The following is a 23,941-nucleotide window of genomic DNA, read 5'->3' on the forward strand; positions in this document are numbered from 1 at the left end:
TGCCGACCCTGTGTTGGCTCAGGAGTAGTTGTACTCCTTGTTTTCCTCAAAAAAAAAGAGTTGCACATTGTTTAGCGACATATGGGCGGAACGGGGATAGCACTGTGTGCTGGTTAAACCATCCCCCTTTGTGTGTTAGTGAGCTAGTCGCTGAAGATTGTAACTCTATACCCTTGAAATAAATACCCTATGATTCTCGAAAAAAAAAGATGCAACTTTTTTATCTTAATAATAACAGCGGTAAAACCAAACCATCTTTTAGGACTGTCTTTTCTTTACGAATTTTAGGAATGTTGTAGACTACCAGGGCCTCGTGTTGGGCTTTAACCAGGCCGGTACTCATCATAAGCAAACCAAGACTAGCATGGGCCGCGATTGTCGCTGTGCGTTAACAGGCTGCCTCTTTGTGGAAAGAGGAAGTGATTTTGACCAGTTGACTCTTGGGTATTCACGCCCGGAGAGAAGAGGGCAGCAGCAGCAGCAGATCGCGGAGGAGGATTTGGAGAGCATGGCGGAGAAGGGCGGGAGGAAGAGCGTGCCGGCGCTCGGCTGGTGGCTAATGCTGGTCGGCTCCCTCCGCCTCGCCTCCGTGTGGTTCGGCTTCTTCAACATCTGGGCGCTCCGCGCCGCCGTCTTCTCCCAGACAGAGAGTGAGTGACCCCCCCCCCCCCCCCCCTCTCTCTCTCTCGCCTATCGAGATTCGCCGCTCCGTGTGGAGTTCATGGTTGCATCTCGTTGATCTGTGTGGATTTGTCCGTCTTAGGGGGTGGTAGTAGATTGATTATTGCTGCGAATTTACTGTTAGTTTTGTCTGTTTAGGGATCCGCGTTGTGGGAGTTAGTAATGTGTAAGTGGGAATCTTCCTGTCTGTTTAGTGACCTAGTACTGACCTAAGCTTTGGGAGTGGGGGTCTGGAGTAGCTGCATCCGTGGTTGACTGGGGATTTGGTGATTTGAAGAGACACGTGCAATAGTAGCAGATTAGCAGAGTTAAGGGGGTTGACTTATGTAGACGACGTCTTGTGGTTATATCCTGAATAAAAGTCATCTTGCAAATCAGAAAGAAAGTAGATGCGTCCTAAATTGCCGAAAATTTGCGCCTCAAGAAGCATTAAGATTAAGTGGGTGGATCTTTGAGAATTATGAACCATAACATGTATATAAATGACTTTGCTGTGGATCGAAGACGGCCCACATGATAATTATGACGTTATCTTCTGTCATTTGTTGTCAAGAGTTTGTTCATTTTGAGTTAAGAGGTGCAATATCAGAGGTAAGAGGGTTGACTTATATAGATGACGTCTTGTGGTTATATCCTGAATAAAAGTCATCTTCATGATGACGACGCAAGTCAGAAAGCGGATGCATAGTAAATTGCTAAATAGTTGTTCCTCAAGAGGAATCAGAGCATGATTGGTTTGATGCCAACATTTGGCATTGCCAATACTTGGCAAGCTAACAATTGGCAATATCAAAAGTTACCAAAAATTGACAACTTCTTGTGAGGTTGGGAAGTAAAATTGGTAACCAACCAAACACTAGCCAACATTTGGCATTTGCCAAATGTTGGCATGCCAATTTTTGGCATCAAACCAATCATGCTCTCAGTATGAAGTGGGTGGATCTTTGACAATTATGAACCTAATAGCTATATAAATGACTTTGTTGTCGCTTTAAGAGCCCACATGATTTTATGTTGTTATCTTCTGCATTTTGTTGTCAAGAGTTGTTCATCTGAGATGCTCTTGCCGATCCAAAATAAGCGTGGTGCTTTTAGTTCAAATTTGAACTAAAACCACAACACTTATTTTGGATCAGAGGGAATAATATCTTAACCTTACTATGATCATCATGGAGCTAATAACATTCGTTTGTTCTTTTGCATGCAGTGACTGAAATACACGGTCGTACTTTTGGGGTCTGGACACTCCTGACCTGCACACTGTGTTTTCTGTGTGCATTCAACCTAGAAAACAAGCCTCTGTATATAGCCACCTTCCTGTCATTCATCTATGCTCTTGGTCACTTTCTCACGGAGTACTTGATATATCATACCATGGCTGCAGCAAATCTTGGCACTGTTGGCTTCTTTGCAGGTACTGTATCTTTACTTGAATACTTTGTCACCTACTAGTTCGTCTGTAACATTATTAGATTTGAGTATTAGCTACTGGCACTTATAACAGTTAGATAAGTAACCTGGTGCTACTGTAAAGCACCCAATCTAGAGAATGGTGCTACAAGTTCTGCCATGTAAGAGCTAGTTTTGTATGCTTGCATGTAACTAGTTTTTCTACGTTATTTGAGAATGTACTTTCACTTCAATTCTGCTCAAATGGCCAAATGGCCTCTGAGGTGGTATTGCAGTCTGATATGTCAATGAGTTATGGAGAACAGATAATGCATTCCTAAGTTTAGATTATTTGTTTAACCTTTCTGAGTGACTCACCTGTTCATGTTTGCTCAGGGACGTCAATTGTATGGATGCTGCTTCAGTGGAATTCTCATGGGGATTCGCGTGGTTCCCATGCTGTCAAGCAGTCGTGAGTGGCATATGCGCACCAGGGGAAGGATACTCAAGGAGCCTCTCAGATATTTTCTGTTTAATTTTTCCTACAGTTGCATTGTTTTGGTTCGACATTTGTTCTCCATTCATCTGTGGAAATCTGAACTTTATGAGCTGTAACAAACTAACACATTTTTGAGAGAGATCAAAATGAGCGCCGAAAAAAAAAGAGCTAGTTGTATGTTTTGAACGCATATGTTGATCTTAGCGATCCATCCTGTGTTGTATGTGAGCCTAATATTTTCCTGAACTCTTGCCATATAACCCGAGGAACAATAATGGCATGCATGAATATATTAAGAACACCAATATGCTAGATGAGCATATCGAAAATAGCAGTGCTTTGGTCCTGGTCGTTTCTGTTCGCTTGGTGATATGGTAGATGATGCTTTTGTCGTTCTAGTTATGCATGTTGTTTTGTACATTTCATGATTCAGATCTAGTGAAACGTCAGACGTTCCAATAACTGGAATGTACAGCATTGGCAAAAAAAAAAAAAAACCGGAATGTACAACACTATTTTTGGTTGAGATGCAGCCCTATGTTTGTTGCTGTTTGGTTCATTTTGCACCTACAACGAGTGCCTAAGATTTATTAAAGCCCTTAAAGGAAACCAAATTGAGAAGCTTTCATAGCTGAGTTGGTTAGAGCACCCGTTTAGTAAGCGGGAGGTCTTGAGTTCAACTCTCAATGAAAGCATTTTTTTGCTTCCTCCACTTGTTTCCCCTTCGTCATCGAAATCCACACACATCCAGCGAGGCAGGGACTGAACCCACCACGGAGCGCATTTTTTTGCTTCCTCCACTTGTTTCCCCTTCATCATCGAAATCCACACACATCCAGCGAGGCAGGGACTGAACCCACCGCGGAGCTTCTTTGTCAGTCCTCATGGCCGACGGCGATGGTTGCTCCCTCCCCCTCCAAGACGGCTCCCTATTCCTATGAAAGCATTTTTTTATTTAATCTTTTTTTGCTTCCTCTACTTGTCTCCCCTTCGTCATCAAAATACACACACATCCAGCAAGGCAGCGACTGAACCCACCACAGAGCTTCTTTGTCCGTCCTCATGGCCGCCGACGATGGTTGCTCCCTCCCCCTCCCAGACGGCTCCCTATTCCTCGGGTTTGATGGTGGCCACTGTTGGGGAACGTAGTAATTTCAAAAAAAAAAAAAAATCATACGCGCACGCAAGATCATGGTGATGTATAACAACGAGAGGGGGAGTGTATCCTCATACCCTTGAAGATCGCTAAGCGGAAGCGTTTATCAACGCGGTTGATGTAGTCGTACGTCTTCACGATCCGACCGATCCAAGTACCGAACGCACGGCACCTCCGAGTTCTGCACACGTTCAGCTCGATGACGTCATCGCCTTCTCGATCCAGCAAGACGGGCGAAGTAGTAGATGAGTTCCGGCAGCACGACGGCGTGGTGACGGTGTTGGTGAAGAACAATCTCTGCAGGGCTTCGCCTAAGCACTACAGAGACTATGACGGTGGATAAACTAGAGGGGACGGGGTTGCCGGCATACGACTTGGTGTTTCTTGATGTGTCTTTGGTGCTAGCCCTGCCCCTCTATTTATATGTTGAACCCTGGGGTCGAAACTTGGAGTAAAAGCCTCCTCAAAGTCAGTTTTGCCCGGAAGGCAACAGTCCTACACGGACTCCAGGGCTAGACGCCAGGGTTCCCGGCGTCTACCCCCTAGACGCCAGGGTTCCTGGCGTCTAGCCTCTGGTCTCCGCAAAACTTCCTTTTGCACTTTCCAAAAGCCTCGTGGGCTTTCCCCTTTGGACCAAATAACGTGTTCTCGTACCCAAACATTTCGGGAAACATCCGGAACCCCTTCCGGTGAATTCCGGAACCCTTCCGGAGATCAAAACACTATTATCCCATATATCAAACTTTATCTCCGGACCATTCCAGAGTTCCTCGTCATGTTCATGATCTCATCCGGGACTCCGAACAACATTCGGTCACCAACATACATAACTCATATAATACTATATCGTCAACAAAACGTTAAGCGTGCGGACCCTACGGGTTCGAGAACTATGTAGACATGACCGAGACACCTCTCTTGTCAATAACCAATAGCGGGACCTGGATGCCCATATTGGCTCCTGCATATTCTACGAAGATCTTTATCGGTCAGACCGCATAACAACATACGTTGTTCCCTTTGTCATCGGTATGTTACTTGCCCGAGATTCGATCGTCGGTATCTCAATACCTAGTTCAATCTTGTTACCGGTAAGTCTCTTTACTCGTTACGTAATGCATCATTCGTAACTAACTCATTAGCTACATTGCTTGCAAGGCTTATAGTGATGTGCATTACTGAGAGGGCCCAGAGATACCTCTCCGATGATCGGAGTGACAAATCCTAACCTCGAAATACGCCAACCCAACAAGTACCTTCGGAGACACCTGTAGAGCACCTTTATAATCAACCAGTTACGTTGTGATGTTTGGTAGCACACAAAGTGTTCCTCCGGTAAACGGGAGTTGCATAATCTCATAGTCATAGGAACATGTATAAGTCATGAAGAAAGCAATAGCAGAATACTAAACGATCGAGTGCTAAGCTAACGGAATGGGTCAAGTCAATCACATCATTCTTCTAATGATGTGATCCCGTTAATCAAATGACAACACATGTCTATGGTTAGGAAACATAACCATATTTGATCAACAAGCTAGTCGAGTAGAGGCATACTAGTGACACTCTGTTTGTCTATGTATTCACACATGTATTATGTTTCCGGTTAATACAATTCTAGCATGAATAATAAACATTTATCATGATATAAGGAAATAAATAATAACTTTATTATTGCCTCTAGGGCATATTTCCTTCAGCGTCCTCGCCGGAGATCAAGGAGGAGGAGGTTCGCATGACGGTGGCGGTCCTCGCCGGAGATTAAGGAGGAGGAGGTGCGCCTGACGGTGGGTGCTTCGCGCGCCTGCATGTCGTCCTTGCCGGCGTGGGGGAGGGGGAGGTTCGCAAGATGGCGGAGAAGGTGGAGGAGGTTGTTTGGAAACATCTTTCGAAGGTCTTCTTCATTCTGTTCACGCAGTACATGTGCAACGCGGTGTTCGCACTACTTGCCCGACAAGTCAAACATGTGGCAGAAGCTCTGCCACGGGCATCCTTCTTGCTGTCGGGGCTCGCCGCGCCGTCGGCATCCCTGATTGGTAAGTATTGTAACTCCGTGCCTACTTGTTCCATCTTATCTCTCACATCGGTAGGCGTAGGCATCTTCTCTCTCATATAGCTCAGTGTGATGTTGACTTCTTTAGTAGTGTATTGCCGCCGGGCATATAGTCAAAGGTCACGATTCAACGTCACGACCACCTTCATCGTATCGACTATCCATGCCCTAATGGTGTTATTGCTCGTGGAGGTGATTCTAAGTCCGATGTTTATTCTTTTCCTGCCAGCTAGGGCTCTCGCACTAACATGTTTGATGGCATTTCATAGCGCCCACGACGAAGACCGTTTGGTTCTTTTCTTACGTGATGACGGTATGGACAAACTTTTGCCTCTTGAAGGAGACGAAGAGGATGATCGGCGAAAGGATCAAGGTAATGCCGGCGGCGGTGCATCTTCACGAGTTCCTGCTGCAGGTAGTGGCGGAGCTTGACAAGAATCTCAGAGGGCCAAAGAGAAATTATGAACAACCGGGAGGGCAAAGAATTGATTTTATTTTCAAATCTAAGCTATGCATATTAATTTTTCTTCATTATTTTGCCTTGGGCTGGGGGGGCATGGCCCTCTCAGACTTGCACTAAGCTCCGCCACTGGATGCAGGGATTCGTAGGGCAGACGACCTTCTTGCTGTCCAAGACGGCGTGGGGGGGGGAGGAGGTTCACAAGATGGCGGAGAAGGTGGAGGAGGTTGTTTGGAAACATCTTTTGAAGGTCTTCTTCCTCCTGTTCACCCAGTACGCGTGCAACGCGGTGTTCACACTACTTGCCCAGCAGGTCAAACCTGTGGCAGAAGCTCTGCCACGGGCATCCTTCTCGCTATCGGGGCTCGCCGCGCCATCGGCGTCCCTGATTGGTAAGTATTGTAACTCAGTGCCTACTTGTTCCATCTTCTCTCTCACATCATTAGGCATAGGCATCTTCGCTCTCATATAGCTCAGTGTGATGTTGACTTCTTTAGTAGTGTATTGCCGCCGGGCATCTAGTCAAAGGTCATGATTCAGCATCAGGGCCACCTTCATCGTCTCGACTATCCCTGCCTTTATGGTGTTATTGCTTGTGGAGGTGATTCTAAGTCCGTTGTTTATTCTTTTCATGCAACTAGGGCTCTCGCACTAACATGTTTGATGGCGTATCATAGCGCCCACGACAAAGACCGTTTGATTCTTTTCTTGCGTGATGACGGTCTGGACAAACTTTTGCCTCTTGAAGGAGACGAAGAGAATGATCGGCGAAAGGATCAAGGAGATGCCGGTGGCGGTGCATCTTCACGGGTTCCTGCTGCAGGTAGTGGTGGAGCTTGACAAGAATCTCAGGGGGGCCAGGCAAAATTATGAACAACTGGGAGGGCAAATAATTGATTGTATTTTCAAATCTAAGCTATGCATATTAATTTTTCTTCATTATTTTGCATTGGGCTGGGGGGGGGGGCATGGCCTCCTCAGACTTGCACTAAGCTCCGCTACTGGATGTAGGGATTCATAGGGCAGACGACCTTCTTGCTGTCCAAGCCGACACGGGGGGGGGGGGGGGAGGTTCACAAGATGGCGGAGAAGGTGAAGGAGGTTGTTTGGAAACATCTTTCGAAGGTATTCTTCCTCCTGTTCACCCAGTACGCGTGCAACGCGGTGTTCGCACTACTTGCCCAACAGGTCAAACCTGTGGCAGAAGCTCTGCCACGGGCATCCTTCTCGCTGTCAGGGCTCGCCGCGCCATCGGCGTCCCTGATTGGTAAGTATTGTAACTCCATGCCTACTTGTTCCATCTTCTCTCTCACATCGGTAGGCATAGGCATCTTCTCTCTCATATAGCTCAGTGTGATGTTGACTTCTTTAGTACTGTATTGACGCAGGGCATCTAGTCAAAGGTCACGATTCAGCGTCAGGGCCACCTTCATCGTCTCGACTATCCCTGCCTTATGGTGTTATTGCTTGTGGAGGTGATTCTAAGTCCGCTGTTTATTCTTTTCCTGCCAGCTAGGGCCCTCGCACTAACATGTTTGATGGCATATTGTAGCACCCACGACGAAGACTGTTTGATTCTTTTCTTGCGTGATGACGGTCTGGACAAACTTTTGCCTCCTGAAGGAGATGAAGAGAATGATCAGCGAAAGGATCAAGGTGATGCCGGCGGCGGTGCATCTTCACGGGTTCTTGCTGCAGGTAGTGGCGGAGCTTGACAAGAATCTCAAGGGGCCAAAGCAAAATTATGAACAACTGGGAGGGCAAAGAATTGATTTTATTTTCAAATCTAAGCTATGCATATTAATTTTTCTTCATTATTTTGCCTTGGGCTGGGGGGGCATGGCCCCCTCAGACTTGCACTAAGCTCCGCCACTGAATGTAGGGATTCGTAGGGCAGATGACCTTCTTGCTGTCCAAGCCGGCGCGCGGGGGGGGGGGTTCACAAGATGGCGGAGAAGGTGGAGGAGGTTGTTTGGAAACATCTTTCGAAGGTCTTCTTCGTCCTGTTCACCCAGTACGCGTGCAATGTGGTGTTTGCACTACTTGCCCAGCAGGTCAAACCTGTGGCAGAAGCTCTGCCAATGGCATCCTTCTCGCTGTCATGGCTCGCCGTGCCATCAGCGTCCCTGATTGGTAAGTATTGTAACTCAGTGCCTACTTGTTCCATCTTCTCTCTCACATCGGTAGGTGTAGGCATCTTCTCTCTCATATAGCTTAGTGTGATGTCGACTTCTTTAGTAGTGTATTGCCGCCGGGCATCTAGTCAAAGGTCACGATTCAATGTCAGGGCCACCTTCATCGTCTCGACTATCCCTGCCCTTATGGAATTATTTCTCGTGGAGGTGATTCTAAGTCCGTTGTTTATTCTTTTCCTTCCAGCTAGGGCTCTCGCACTAACATGTTTGATGGCATATCGTAGCGCCCACGACGAAGACCATTTGGTTCTTTTCTTGCATGATGACGATGTGGACAAACTTTTGCCTCTTGAAGGAGACGAAGGGAATGATCGGCGAAAGGACCAAGGTGATGCCGGCGGCGGTGCATCTTCACGGGTTCCTGCTGCAGGTAGTGGCGGAGCTTGACAAGAATCTTAGGGGGCCAAAACGAAAATAGGAACAACTGGGAGGGCAAAGAATTTATTTTCTTTTCAAATCTAAGCTATGCATATTAATTTTTCTTCATTATTTTGCCTTGGGCCGGGGGGGCATGGCGCTCTCAGACGTGCACTAAGCTCCGCCACTGGATGTAGGGATTTGTAGGGCAGACGACCTTCTTGCTGTCCAAGCCGGCGCGGGAGGGGGGGGAGGAGGTTCGCAAGATGGCGGAGAAGGTGGAGGAGGTTGTTTGAAAACATCTTTCGAATGTGTCGTTCCTCCTGTTCACGAAGTACGTGTGCAACGTGGTGTTCGCACTACTTGCCCGGTAGGTCGAACCTGTGGCAGAAGCTCAGCCACGGGCATCCTTCTCGCTGTCGGGGCTCGCCGCGCCGTCAGCGTCCCTAATTGGTAAGTATTGTAACTCCGTGCCTACTTGTTCCATCTTCTCTCTCACATCGGTAGACGTAGGCATCTTCTCTCTCATATAGCTCAGTGTGATGTTGACTTCTTTACTAGTGTATTACCGCCGGGCATATAGTCAAAGGTCACGATTCAGCGTCAGGGCCACCTTCATCGTCTCGACTATCCCTGCCCTTATGGTGTTATTGTTCGTGGAGGTGATTCTAATTCCGTTGTTTATTCTTTTCGTGCCAGCTAGGGCTCTCGCACTAACATGTTTGATGGCATATCGTAGCGCCCACGATGAAGACTATTTGATTCTTTTCTTGCGTGATGACGGTTTGGAAAAACTTTTGCCTCCTGAAGGAGACGAAGAGAATGATCGGCGAAAGGATGAAGGTGATGCTGGCGGTGGTGCATCTTCACGGGTTCCTGTTGCAGGTAGTGGCGGAGCTTGACAAGAATCTCAGGGGGCCAAAGCGAAATTATGAACAACTGGGAGGGCAAAGAATTGATTTTATTTTCAAATCTAAGCTATGCATATTAATTTTTCTTCATTATTTTGCCTTTGGCTGGGGAGGGGGCATGGCGCCCTCAGACTTGCACTAAGCTCCGCCATTGGATGCAGGGATTCGTAGGGCAGATGACCTTCTTGTTGTCCAAGCCGGCACGGGGGAGGGGGGGAGGAGGTTCGCAAGATGGCAGAGAAGGTGGAGGAGGTTGTTTGGAAACATCTTTCGAAGGTCTTCTTCCTCCTGTTTACCCAGTACCTGTGCAACGTGTGTTCGCACTACTTGCCCAGCAGGTCAAACCTGTGGCAGAAGCTCTGTTACGGGCATCATTCTCGCTGTCGGGGCTCGCCGCGCCATCGGCGTCCCTGATTGGTAAGTATTGTAACTCCGTGCCTACTTGTTCCATCTTATCTCTCACATCGGTAGGCGTAGGCATCTTCTCTCTCATATAGCTCAGTGTGATGTTGACTTCTTTAGTAGTGTATTGCCGCCGGGCATATAGTCAAAGGTCACGATTCAACGTCACGACCACCTTCATCGTATCGACTATCCATGCCCTTATGGTGTTATTGCTCGTGGAGGTGATTCTAAGTCCGTTGTTTATTCTTTTCCTGCCAGCCAGGGCTCTCGCACTAACATGTTTGATGGCATTTCATAGCGCCCACGACGAAGACCGTTTGGTTCTTTTCTTGCGTGATGACGATCTGCACAAACTTTTGCCTCTTGAAGGAGACGAAGAGAATGATCAGCGAAAGGATCAAGGTGATGCCGGCGGCGGTGCATCTTCACGAGTTCTTGCTGCAGGTAGTGGCGGAGCTTGACAAGAATCTCAGGGGGCCAAAACGAAATTATGAACAACTGGGAGGGAAGAGAATTGATTTTATTTTCAAATCAAAGCTATGCATATTAATTTTTCTTCATTATTTTGCCTTGGGCTGGGGGGGGCATGGCCCTCTAAGACTTGCACTAAGCTCCGCCACTGGATGCAGGGATTCGTAGGGCAGACGACCTTCTTGCTGTCCAAGCCGGTGGGGGGGGGGAGGAGGTTCGCAAGATGGAGGAGAAGGCGGAGGAGTTTGTTTGGAAACATCTTTCGAAGGTGTTCTTCGTCCTGTTCACACAGTACGGGTGCAACGTGGTGTTCGCACTACTTGCCCGGCAGGTCAAAGCTGTGGCAGAAGCTCTACCACGGGTATCCTACTCGCTGTCGGGTTTCGAAGGTCTTCTTCGTCCTGTTCACATAGTACGTGTGCAACGCGGTGTTCACACTACTTGCCCGGCAGGTCAAACCTATTGCAGAAGCTCTGCCACGGGCATCCTTCTTGCTGTTGGGGCTCGCCGCGTCGTTGGCGTCCCTGATTGGTAAGTACTGTAACTCCGTGCCTACTTGTTTCATCCTCTCTCTCACATCGGTAGGCGTAGGCATCTTCTCTCTCATATAGCTCAGTGTGATATTGACTTCTTTAGTAGTGTATTGCCGCCGGACATATAGTCAAAGGTCACGATTCAGCGTCAGGGCCACCTTCATAATCTTGACTATCCCTGCCCTTCTGGTGTTATTGCTCGTGGAGGTGATTCTAAGTCCGCTGTTTATTCTTTTCTGCCAGCTAGGGCTCTCGCACTAACATGTTTGATGGCAGATCGTAGCGCCCACGACGAAGACCATTTGGTTCTTTTCTTGCGTGATGACGGTCTGGACAAACTTTTGCCTCCTGAAGGAGACAAAGAGAATGATCGGCGAAAGGATCAAGGTGATATCGGCGACGGTGCATCTTCACGGGTTCCTGCTGCAGGTAGTGGCGGAGCTTGATGATGTCTACTACACAACCTTCTTCTTGTAGACGTTGTTGGGCCTCCAAGTGCAGAGGTTTGTAGGATAATAGCAAATTTTCCTCAAGTGGATGACCTAAGGTTTATCAATCCGTGAGAGGCGTAGGATGAAGATGGTCTCTCTCAAACAACCCTGCAACCAAATAACAAAGAGTCTCTTGTGTCCCCAACACACCCAATACAATGGTAAATTGTATAGGTGCACTAGTTCAGCGAAGAGATAGTGATACAAGTGCAATATGGATGGTAGATATAGGTTTTTGTAATCTGAAAATATAAAAACAGCAAGGTAACTAATGATAAAAGTGAGCGTAAACGGTATTGCAATGCTAGGAAACAAGGCCTATGGTTCATACTTTCACTAGTGCAAGTTCTCTCAACAATAATAACATAACTGGATCATATAACAATCCCTCGACATGCAACAAAGAGTCACTCCAAAGTCACTAATAGCGGAGAACAAATGAAGAGATTATTGTAGGGTACGAAACCACCTCAAAGTTATCCTTTCTGATCGATCTATCATAGAGTTCGTACTAGAATAACACCTTAAGACACAAATCAACCAAAACCCTAATGTCACCTAGATACTCCAATGTCACCTCAAGTATCCGTGGGTATGATTATACAATATGCATCACACAATCTCAGATTCATCTATTCAACCAACACAAAGTACTTCAAAGAGTGCCCCAAAGTTTCTACTGGAGAGTCAAGACGAAAACGTGTGCCAACCCCTATGCATAAGTTCACAAGGTCACTGAACCCGCAAGTTGATCACCAAAATGTACATCAAGTAGATCACGTGAATATCCCATTATCACCACAGATTATGCAAGACATATATCACGTGTTCTCAAATCCTTAAAGACTCAACCCGATAAGATAACTTCAAAGGGAAAATTCAATCCATTACAAGAGAGTAGAGGGGGAGAAACATCATAAGATCCAACTATAATAGCAAAGCTCGCGATACATCAAGATTGTGCCAAATCAAGAACACGAGAGAGAGAGATCAAACACATAGCTACTGGTACATACCCTCAGCCCCGAGGGTGAACTACTCCCTCCTCGTCATGGAGAGCGCCGAGATGATGAAGTTGGCCACCGGTGAGGGATCCCCCCTCCGGCAGGGTGCCGGAATAGGGTCCCGATTGGTTTTTGGTGGCTACAGAGGCTTGCGGCGGTGGAACTCCCGATGTATTGTGCTCCTGGATGTTTTTAGGGTATATGGATATATATAGGCGAAAGAAGTTGGTCAGGGGATCCACGAGGGTGGGGGGCGCCCGGGGGGTAGGGCGCGCCTCTGACCCTCGTGGCCACCTCGAAGCTTCCCTGACGTCTACTCCAAGTCTCCTGGATTGCTTCCGTTCCAAAAATAACGCTCCCGAAGGTTTCATTCCGTTTGGACTCCGTTTGATATTCCTTTTCTTTGAAACACTGAAATAGGCAAAAAAAATAGCAATATGGGTTGGGCCTCCGGTTAATAGGTTAGTCCCAAAAATAATATAAAAGTGTATAGTAAAGCCCATAAACATCCAAAACAGATAATATAATAGCATGAATACTTCATAAATTATAGATACGTTGGAGACGTATCACTTGACAAGAATCTCAGGGGGCCAAAGCGAAAATATGAACAACTGGGAGGGCAAAGAATTGATTTTTTTTTTCAAATCTAAGCTATGCATATTAATTTTTCTTCATTATTTTTCCTTGGGCTAGGGGGGGGAGGGGCATGGCCCCTTCAGACTTGCACTAAGCTACACCACTGGATGCAGGGATTCGTAGGGCAGAAGACCTTCTTGGTGTCCAAGTCGCAGGAGTAGCTAGGTTAATGTGCAAGTGGGAATTTAGTAATGGGAAACGCTTTATATCTATACTCTGATAAGAATCCAACGTTAGACTATTCCTTCGTCATCGATGTGTAGGGATGTCACTGGGTCGGGTTTGGACAGGGTGGAGCTGGTCCAAATCCAACCCATGACCCATCTTCATGTCGTCCACCCATCCATCATAGTATCCATTTTTCGAAAAGGGGTGCTTTATTACTTAAAAGGTTTAAGCATTACACCCCGGCCTCTGCATAACTAAGATGCACACAGCCAAACAAAGTCCTCTCGCTTAAACGAAAAATAAAAAGCCGGAATACAAAGATAGTGTCTATATAATGCCTAAAGCGGAGGTGGGACAATCCTAAGATCATGCTGCCACCCATGTTGGATAAAAGTATCCCTCGCCATATCCTCCAAATGTGTACACACCTCTGTAAATAGGTCTTGATTCTCCACGCGTTGTAGAGAGGACCATAAACGAAGAGTCCCGGTACATCTGTAGATAACCTGCATTAGAGAAGTACTTTTACCATTGAAAAACTTATCATTTCTACATAGCCAAAGCAACCAAATAATGGCAAGCGCTCCCACCCTAAGAAGAGTTCTAAACCTGTGATCAATCCCATGTAACCAGTTGCCAAATACATTAGCAACACTACAAGGAGGATACAAGCTAGAAGCTACCTGGATGACTGACCATATAGACCGAGCCAATTTGCATTGGAAGAATAAATGTTTTATTGTCTCATCATGATGACAAAACACACATCACAGACTTCCATGCCAATTCCTCTTGATAAGGTTATCTTTAGTAAGAATGACTCCGCGATGAAGGTACCATGCAAATATTTTATTCTTAAGAGGTATCTTCTGTTGGGGAACGTTGCAGAAAATAAAAAAATTCTATGCTTCACCACGATCAATCTATGGAGTTGTCTAGCAACGAGAGAGAGGAGTGCATCTACATACCCTTGTAGATCGCGTGCGGAAGCGTTCAAGAGAACGGGGTTGAGGGAGTCGTACTCGTCGTGATCCAAATCACCTGAGATCCTAGCGCCGAACGGACGGCACCTCCGTGTTCAACACACGTATGGTTGGGAAGACGTCTCCTCCTTGTTGATCCAACAAGGGGGAAGGAGAGGTTGATGAAGATCCAGCAACACGACAACGTGGTGGTGGATGCAGCAATGATCACGGCAGGGCTTCGCCAAGCTTCTGCGAGAGGGAGAGGTGGTGCGTGGGGAGAGGGAGGCGCCAGAGACTTGGGTGCAGCTGCCCTCCCTCCCCCCCACTATATATAGGGCCCCTGGGGGGGCGCTGGCCCAAGGAGATGGGATCTCCAAGTGGGGGCGGCGGCCAAGGGGGTGGCTTGCCCCCCAAGGCAAGTGGAGGCGCCCCCACCCCTAGGGTTTCCAACCCTAGGCGCAGGGGGGCCCGGGGGGGGGGGGGCGCACCAGCCCACCAGGGGCTGGTTCCCCTCCCACTTCAGCCCATGGGGCCCTCCGGGATAGGTGGCCCCACCCGGTGGACCCCCGGGACCCTTCCGGTGGCCCCGGTACAATACCGGTGACCCCTGAAACTTTCCCGATGGCCGAAACTTGACTTCTTATATATGAATCTTTACCTCCGGACCATTCCGGAACTCCTTGTGACGTATGGGATCTCATCCGGGACTCCGAACAACTTTAGGGTTACTGCATACTAATATCTCTACAACCCTAGCGTCACCGAACCTTAAGTGTGTAGACCCTACGGGTTCGGGAGACATGCAGACATGACCGAGACGCCTCTCCGGTCAATAACCAACAACAGGATCTGGATACCCATGTTGGCTCCCACATGCTCCTCGATGATCTCATCCGATGAACCACGATGTCGAGGATTCAATCAATCCTGTATACAATTCCCTCTGTCAATCAGTATGTTACTTGCCCGAGATTCGATCGTCGGTATCCCAATACCTCGTTTCATCTCGTTACCGGCAAGTCACTTTACTCGTACCGTAATGCATGATCCCGTGACCAGACACTTGGTCACATTGAGCTCATTATGATGATGCATTACTGAGTGGGCCCAGAGATACCTCTCCGCCATACGGAGTGACAAATCCCAATCTCGATTCGTGCCAACCCAACAGACACTTTCAGAGATACCCGTAGTGCACCTTTATAGTCACCTAGTTACATTGTGATGTTTGGCACACCCAAAGCACTCCTACGGTATCCGGGAGTTGCACAATCTCATGGTCTAAGGAAATGATACTTGACATTTGGAAAAGCTCTAGTGAAACGAACTACACGATCTTTGTGCTATGCTTAGGATTGGGTCTTGTCCATCACATCATTCTCCTAATGATGTGATCCCGTTATCAATGACATCCAATGTCCATAGTCAGGAAACCATGACTATCTGTTGATCAACGAGCTAGTCAACTAGAGGCTTACTAGGGACGTGTTGTGGTATATATATTCACACATGTATTACGATTTCCGGATAATACAATTATAGCATGAACAATAGACAATTATCATGAACAAAGAAATATAATAATAACCATTTTATAATTGCCTCTAGGGCATATTTCCAACAGTCTCCCACTTGCACTAGAGTCAATAATCTAGTTACATTGTGATGTATCGAACACCCATTGCGTTCTGGTGTTGATCATGTTTTGCTCTAGGCAGAGGTTTAGTCAATGGATTTGCTACATTCAGGTCTGTATGTACTTTACAAATATCTATATCTTCATCTTGAACATTTTCACGAATGGAGTTGAAGCGACGCTTGATGTGCCTGGTCTTCTTGTGAAACCTGGCTCCTTGGCAAGTGCAATAGCTCCAGTGTTGTCACAAAAGAGCGTGATCGGCCCCGACGCATTGGGTATGACTCCTAGGTCAGTGATGAACTTCTTCACCCAGATTGCTTCATGCGCTGCCTCCGAGGCTGCCATGTACTCCGCTTCACATGTAGATCCCGCCACGACGCTCTTCTTGCAACTGCACCAGCTTACTGCCCCACCATTCAAAATATACACGTATCCGGTTTGTGACTTAGAGTCATCCAGATCTGTGTCGAAGCTAGCGTCGATGTAACCCTTTACGATAAGCTCTTCGTCACCTCCATATATGAGAAACATATCCTTAGTCCTTTTCAGGTACTTAAGGATGTTCTTGACCGTTGTCTAGTGTTCCATGCCGGGATTACTTTGGTACCTTCCTATCAAACTTACGGCAAGGTTTATATCAGGTCTGGTACAGGTCATGGCATACATGATAGACCCTATGGCTGAGGCATAGGGGACGACACTCATCTTTTCTCTATCTTCTGCCGTGGTCGGACATTGAGCCGAGCTCAATTTCACACCTTGCAACACAGGCAAGAACCCCTTCTTGGACTGATCCATATTGAGCTTCTTCAATATCTTATCAAGGTATGTGCTTTGTGAAAGACCTATGAGCCGTCTTGATCTATCTCTATAGATCTTGATGCCTAATATGTAAGCAGCTTCTCCAAGGTCCTTCATTGAAAAACACTTATTCAAGTAGGCCTTAATGCTGTCCAAAAGTTCTATATCATTTCCCATCAAAAGTATGTCATCCACTTATAATATGAGAAATGCTACAGAGCTCCCACTCACTTTCTTGTAAACGCAGGCTTCTCCATAAGTCTGCATAAACCCAAACGCTTTGATCATTTCATTAAAGCGAATGTTCCAACTCCGAGATGCTTGCACCAGCCCATAGATGGAGCGCTGGAGCTTGCATACCTTGTTAGCATTCTTAGGGTCAACAAAACCTTCCGGCTGCATCATATACAGTTCTTCCTTAAGATGACCGTTAATGAATGCCGTTTTGACGTCCATTTGCCATATCTCATGATCATAGTATGCGGCAATTGCTAACATGATTCGAACGGACTTCAGCTTCGCTACGGGAGAGAACGTCTCATCGTAGTCAATCCCTTGAACTTGTCGATAACCCTTAGCGACAAGTCGAGCTTTATAGATGGTAACATTACCATCCGCGTCCGTCTTCTTCTTAAAGATCCATTTGTTTTCTATCGCTCGTTGATCATCGGGCAAGTCTATCAAAGTCCATACTTTGTTTTCATACATGGATCCTATCTCGGATAGCATGGCTTCAAGCCATTTGTTGGAATCTGGGCCCGCCATTGCTTCTTCATAGTTCGAAGATTCACCGTTGTCTAACAACATGATTTCCAGGACAGGGTTACCATACCACTTTGGTGTAGAACGTGTCCTCGTGGAGCTACGAAGTTCAGTAGTAACTTGATCCGAAGTACCTTGATCATCATCATTAGTTTCCTCTCTTGTTGGTGCAGGCACCACAGGAACATCTTCCTGAGTTGTGCTACTTATCGGTTCAAGAGGTAGTACTTCATCAGGTTCCACTTTCCTCCCACTTACTTCTCTCGAGAGAAACTCTTTCTCTAGAAAGGACCCGTTCTTGGCGACAAAGATCTTGCCCTCGGATCTTAAGTAGAAGGTATACCCAATAGTTTCCTTAGGGTATCCTATAAAGACGCATTTTTCCGACTTGGGTTCGAGCTTTTCAGGTTGAAGTTTCTTGACATAAGCATCGTATCCCCAAACTTTTAGAAACGACAGCTTAGGTTTCTTCCCAAACCATAATTCATACGGTGTCATCTCAACGGATTTAGACGGTGCCCTATTTATAGTGAATCTAGTTGTCTCTAGAGCGTATCCCCAAAATGATAGCGGTAAATCGGTAAGTGACATCATAGATCACACCATATCCAATAGAGTGTGATTACGACGTTCGGACACACCGTTATGCTGAGGTGTTCCAGGCGGCATGAGTTGTGAAACGATTCCACATTTTCTTAAGTGCGTACCAAATTCGTGACTTAAATATTCTCCCCCATGATCTGATCGTAAGAACTTTATCTTTCGGTCATGTTGACTCTCTACCTCATTCTGAAATTCCTTGAACTTTTCAAAGGTCTCTGACTTGTGTTTCATCAAGTAGACATACCCATATCTACTCAAGTCATCAGTGAGGGTGAGAACATAACGATAGCCTCCGTGAGCCTCGACACTCATTGGACCGCACACATCAGTATGTATGATTTCTAGTAAGTTGGTTGCTCGCTCGATTGTTCCGGAGAACGGGGTCTTGGTCATTTTGCCCATGAGGCATGGTTCGCATGTGTCAAACGATTCATAATCTAGAGACTCTAAAAGTCCATCAGCATGGAGCTTCTTCATGCGCTTGACACCAATGTGACCAAGGCGACAGTGCCACATGTATGTGGGACTATCGTTATCAACTTTACATCTTTTGGTATTCACACTATGAATATGTGTAACATTACGCTTGAGATTCATTAAGAATAAACCATTCACCAGCGGGGCATGACCATAAAACATATCTCTCATATAAATAGAACAACCATTATTCTCGGATTTAAATGAGTAGTCATCTCGAATTAAACGAGATCCTGATACAATGTTCATGCTCAAAGCTGGCACTAAATAACAATTATTGAGGTTTAAAACTAATCCCGTAGGTAAATGTAGAGGCAGCGTGCCGACGGCGATCACATCGACCTTGGAACCATTCCCGACGCACATCGTCACCTCGTCCTTCGCCAATCTCCGCTTATTCCGCAACTCCTGTTTTGAGTTACAAATGTGAGCAACCGCACCGGTATCAAATACCCAGGAGCTACTACGAGCACTGGTAAGGTACACATCAATTACATGTATATCACATATACCTTTGGTTTTGTCGGCCTTCTTGTCCGCTAAGTACTTGGGGCAGTTCTGCTTCCAGTGACCACTTCCCTTGCAATAAAAGCACTCAGTCTCAGGCTTGGGTCCATTGTTTGACTTCTTCCTGGCAACTGGCTTACCGGGCACGGCAACTCCCTTGCTGTCCTTCTTGAAGTTCTTCTTACCCTTGCCTTTCTTGAACTTAGTGGTTTTATTAACCATCAACACTTGATGTTCCTTTTTGATCTCTACCTCTGCTGATTTCAGCATTGAATATAGCTCAGGAATGGTCTTTTCCATCCCCTGCATATTGAAGTTCATCACAAAGCTCTTGTAGCTTGGTGGAAGCGACTGAAGGATTCTGTCAATGACCGTATCATCTGGGAGATTAACTCCCAGCTGAGTCAAGTGGTTGTGCAACCCAGGCATTTTGACTATGTGCTCACTGACAGAACTATTTTCCTCCATCTTACAGCTGAAGAACTTGTCGGAGACTTCATATCTCTCGACCCGGGCATGAGCTTGGAAAACCATTTTCAGCTCTTCGAACATCTCATATGCTCCGTGTTGCTCAAAACGCTTTTGGAGCCCCGGTTTTAAGCTGTAAAGCATGCCGCACTGAATGAGGGAGTAATCATCAGCACGAGACTGCCAAGCGTTCATAACGTCTTGGTTCTCTGGGATGGGTGCTTCACCTAGCGGTGCTTCTAGGACATAATCTTTCTTTGCAGCTATGAGGATGATCCTCAGGTTCTGGACCCAGTCCGTATAGTTGCTGCCATCATCTTTCAGCTTGGTTTTCTTTAGGAGCGCGTTGAAGTTGAGGTGGACATGAGCGTTGGACATTTGATCTACAAGACATTTTGCAAAGATTTTTAGACTAAGTTCATGATAATTAAGTTCATCTAATCAAATTATTCAATGAACTCCCACTCAGACAGACATCCCTCTAGTCATCTAAGTGAAAACATGATCCGAGTCAACTAGGCCGTGTCCGATCATCACGTGAGACGGACTAGTCATCATCGGTGAACATCTTCATGTTGATCGTATCTTCTATACGACTCATGCTCGACCTTTCGGTCTTCCGTGTTCCGAGGCCATGTCTGTACATGCTAGGCTCGTCAAGTCAACCTAAGTGTATTGCGTGTGTAAATCTGGCTTACACCCGTTGTATTCGAACGTTAGGATCTATCACACCCGATCATCACGTGGTGCTTCGAAACAACGAACCTTCGCAACGGTGCACAATTAGGGGGAACACTTTTCTTGAAATTATTTCGAGGGATCATCTTATTTAAGCTACCGTCGTTCTAAGCAAATAACATGTAAAACATGATAAACATCACATGCAATCAAATAGTGACATGATATGGCCAATATCATATTGCTCCTTTGATCTCCATCTTCGGGGTGCCATGATCATCTTCGTCACCGGCATGACACCATGATCTCCATCGTCATGATCTCCATCATCGTGTCTTCATGAAGTTGTCACGCCAACAACTACTTCTACTTCTATGGCTAACACGTTTAGCAATAAAGTAAAGTAATTTACATGGCGTTCTTCAATGACATGCAGGTCATACAAAAAATAAAGACAACTCCTATGGCTCCTGCCAGTTGTCATACTCATCGACATGCAAGTCGTGATTCCTATTACAAGAACATGATCATCTCATACATCACATATATCATTCATCACATCCTTTGGCCATATCACATCACAAAGCACTTGCTGCAAAAACAAGTTAGATGTCCTCTAATTGTTGTTGCAAGTTTTTACGTGGTTTCTATAGGTTTCTAGCAAGAACGTTTCTTACCTACGTAAAACCACAACGTGATATGCCAATTTCTATTTACCCTTCATAAGGACCCTTTTCATCGAATCCGCTCCAACTAAAGTGAGAGGGACAGACACCCGCTAGCCACCTTATGCAACTAGTGCATGTCAGTCGGTGGAACCTGTCTCACGTAAGCGTACGTGTAAGGTCGGTCCTGGCCGCTTCATCCCATGATGCCGCCGAAGCAAGATAAGACTAGTAGTGGCAAGAAAATTGACAACATCTACGCCCACAACTGCTTTGTGTTCTACTCGGGCATAGTAACTACGCATAGACCTAGCTCATGATGCCACTGTTGGGGAACGTTGCAGAAAATAAAAAATTTCTACGCTTCACCAAGATCAATCTATGGAGTTGTCTAGCAACGAGAGAGAGGAGTGCATCTACATACCCTTGTAGATTGCGTGCGGAAGCGTTCAAGAGAACGGGGTTGAGGGAGTCGTACTCGTCGTGATCCAAATCACCGGAGATCCTAGCGCCGAACGGATGGCACCTCCGTGTTCAACAAACGTATGGTTGGGAAGACGTCTCCTCCTTCTTGATCCAGCAAGGGGGAAGGAGAGGTTGATGAAGATCCAGCAGCACGATGGCGTGGTGGTGGATGCAGCAATGATCACGGCAGGGCTTCGCCAAGCTTCTGCGAGAGGGAGAGGTGGTGCGTGGGGAGAGGGAGGCGCCAGAGACTTGGGTACGGCTGCCCTCCCTCCCCCACTATATATAGGGCCCCTAGGGGGCGCCTGCCCTAGGAGATGGGATCTCCAAGGGGGAGCGGCGGCCAAGGGGGTGGCTTGCCCCTCAAGGCAAGTGGAGGCGCCCCCACCCCTAGGGTTTCCAACCCTAGGAGCGGGGGGGGGCAAGGGGGGGGGGCGCACCAGCCCACCAGGGGCTGGTTCCCCTCCCACTTCAGCACATGGGGCCCTCCGGGATAGGTGGCCCCACCCGGTGGACCCCCGGGACCCTTTCGGTGGTCCCGGTACAATACCCGTGACCCCTGAAACTTTCCCGATGGCCGAAACTTGACTTCCTATATATGAATCTTTACCTCCGGACCATTCCAGAACTCCTCATGACGTCCGGGATCTCATCCGGGACTCCGAACAACTTTCGGGTTACTGCATACTAATATCTCTACAACCCTAGCGTCACGAACCTTAAGTGTGTAGACCCTACGGGTTCGGGAGACATGCAGACATGACCGAGATGCCTCTCCGGTCAATAACCAACAACAGGATCTGGATACCCATGTTGGCTCCCATATGCTCCTCGATGATCTCATCGGATGAACCATGATGTCGAGGATTCAATCAATCCCGTATACAATTCCCTTTGTCAATCGGTATGTTACTTGCCCGAGATTCGATCGTCGGTATCCCAATACCTCGTTTAATCTTGTTACCGGCAAGTCACTTTACTCATACCATAATGCATGATCCCATGACCAGACACTTGGTCACATTGAGCTCATTATGATGATGCATTACCGAGTGGGCCCAGAGATACCTCTCCGTCATACGGAGTGACGAATCCCAGTCTCGATTCATGCCTACCCAACAGACATTTTTGGAGATACCCGTAGTGCACCTTTATAGTCACCCAATTACGTTGTGACGTTTGGCACACCCAAAGCACTGCTATGGTATCCGGGAGTTGCACAATCTCATGGTCTAAGGAAATGATACTTGACATTTGGAAAAGCTCTAGCGAAACGAACTACATGATCTTTGTGCTATGCTTAGGATTGGGTCTTGTCCATCACATCATTCTCCTAATGATGTGATCCCGTTATCAATGACATCCAATGTCCATAGTCAGGAAACCATGACTATCTGTTGATCAACGAGCTAGTCAACTAGAGTCTTACTAGGGACATGTTGTGGTCTATATATTCACACATGTATTACGATTTCCGGATAATACAATTATAGCATGAACAATAGACAATTATCATGAACAAAGAAATATAATAATAATAATTTTATTATCGCCTCTAGGGCATATTTCCAACATCTTCATCTTCCAGATCTTCTTCTTATTATCAACTCGCACATCAGACTGGATTAATGCTCTATACATAGACTCCACTGAGAATTTTCCATTCCCATGTAGGTTACATCGAAATACATCAAACCCATGTGACAATTGCACCGTGGACAACCGTTGAAGCAGGATGTACCACGATTGGAGTCTGGGTCCAACTAAATTTCTTCTAAAAGTCACGTTTGGCGGAAATGATTCCATTATAGTGGCAATAGTATCGCCCTTGTGACGCACAATGATGTATAGAGCCGGATATTGTTCCCGGAGTGTGGCATTTCCTAGCCACTTGTCCTCCCAGAATCTAATTTTCGAGCCGTCCTTAATCGAGAATGATCCATACGAGAAGAATTATTTCTCCATAGCCATTAGACCCGCCCAAAAGTGAGAATCCCCAGGCTTCCAGTATACTTGGGTACAGCCTTGGAGCCCACATATTTCCTCCTCAGGAGGGTTTGCCATACACCATTTTCGGTCAGTAATTAAACAACCATTTGCCGAGGAGGGCCCTATTCTTAACCTCAAGGTCATGAATGCCCAACCCGCCTTAGTCTTTGGGACGACAAACCACACTCCATTTAGCCAGTCGATATTTCTTTCGCTCGCTATCTCCTTGCCAAAAGAATTTTGATCGGAAATAGTATCCATGAGCACAACTTGTGCCCATGCCCAAACCCGTTGGATACCAAGGTACCCATGGAGCTCCATGTGCATAGAAAAATCACCATTCAAAGCCTTACAAACATCAAATTAATTCACCTCTTTCATTGACACATTCACATATTCAGTACACTGTACATTCAGTTAGCTGATAGTCGGCTAGCTAGGTCCAGTCTTCAGTCCAGCCATTGCTAGATTGTTCATAGGATTTAGTGAGTTGCACGCCCAATTCGGTTA

General features: G+C 46.6%; 1 protein-coding gene and 1 non-coding gene across 2 annotated transcripts; both read left to right on the forward strand.

The window, feature by feature from the left end:
- The first annotated feature begins 359 nt into the window (after nucleotides 1-359).
- LOC123041605 (ergosterol biosynthetic protein 28) lies at nucleotides 360-2,759 on the forward strand. Its single transcript, XM_044464195.1, has 3 exons — nucleotides 360-650; nucleotides 1,889-2,095; nucleotides 2,467-2,759. Exons 1-3 carry the CDS (start codon nucleotides 365-367, stop codon nucleotides 2,544-2,546), a joined length of 573 nt encoding a protein of 190 aa, XP_044320130.1. The 5' UTR covers nucleotides 360-364; the 3' UTR covers nucleotides 2,547-2,759.
- Nucleotides 2,760-3,190: 431 nt separating this feature from the next.
- On the forward strand, nucleotides 3,191-3,264 carry TRNAT-AGU (transfer RNA threonine (anticodon AGU)). Its single transcript has one exon. It is a non-coding gene; the product is annotated as a tRNA-Thr (tRNA).
- Nucleotides 3,265-23,941: the final 20,677 nt, after the last annotated feature.

Source organism: Triticum aestivum, chromosome 2B (assembly GCF_018294505.1).
Source record: "Triticum aestivum cultivar Chinese Spring chromosome 2B, IWGSC CS RefSeq v2.1, whole genome shotgun sequence".
Classification (NCBI taxonomy): Eukaryota; Viridiplantae; Streptophyta; class Magnoliopsida; order Poales; family Poaceae; genus Triticum; species Triticum aestivum.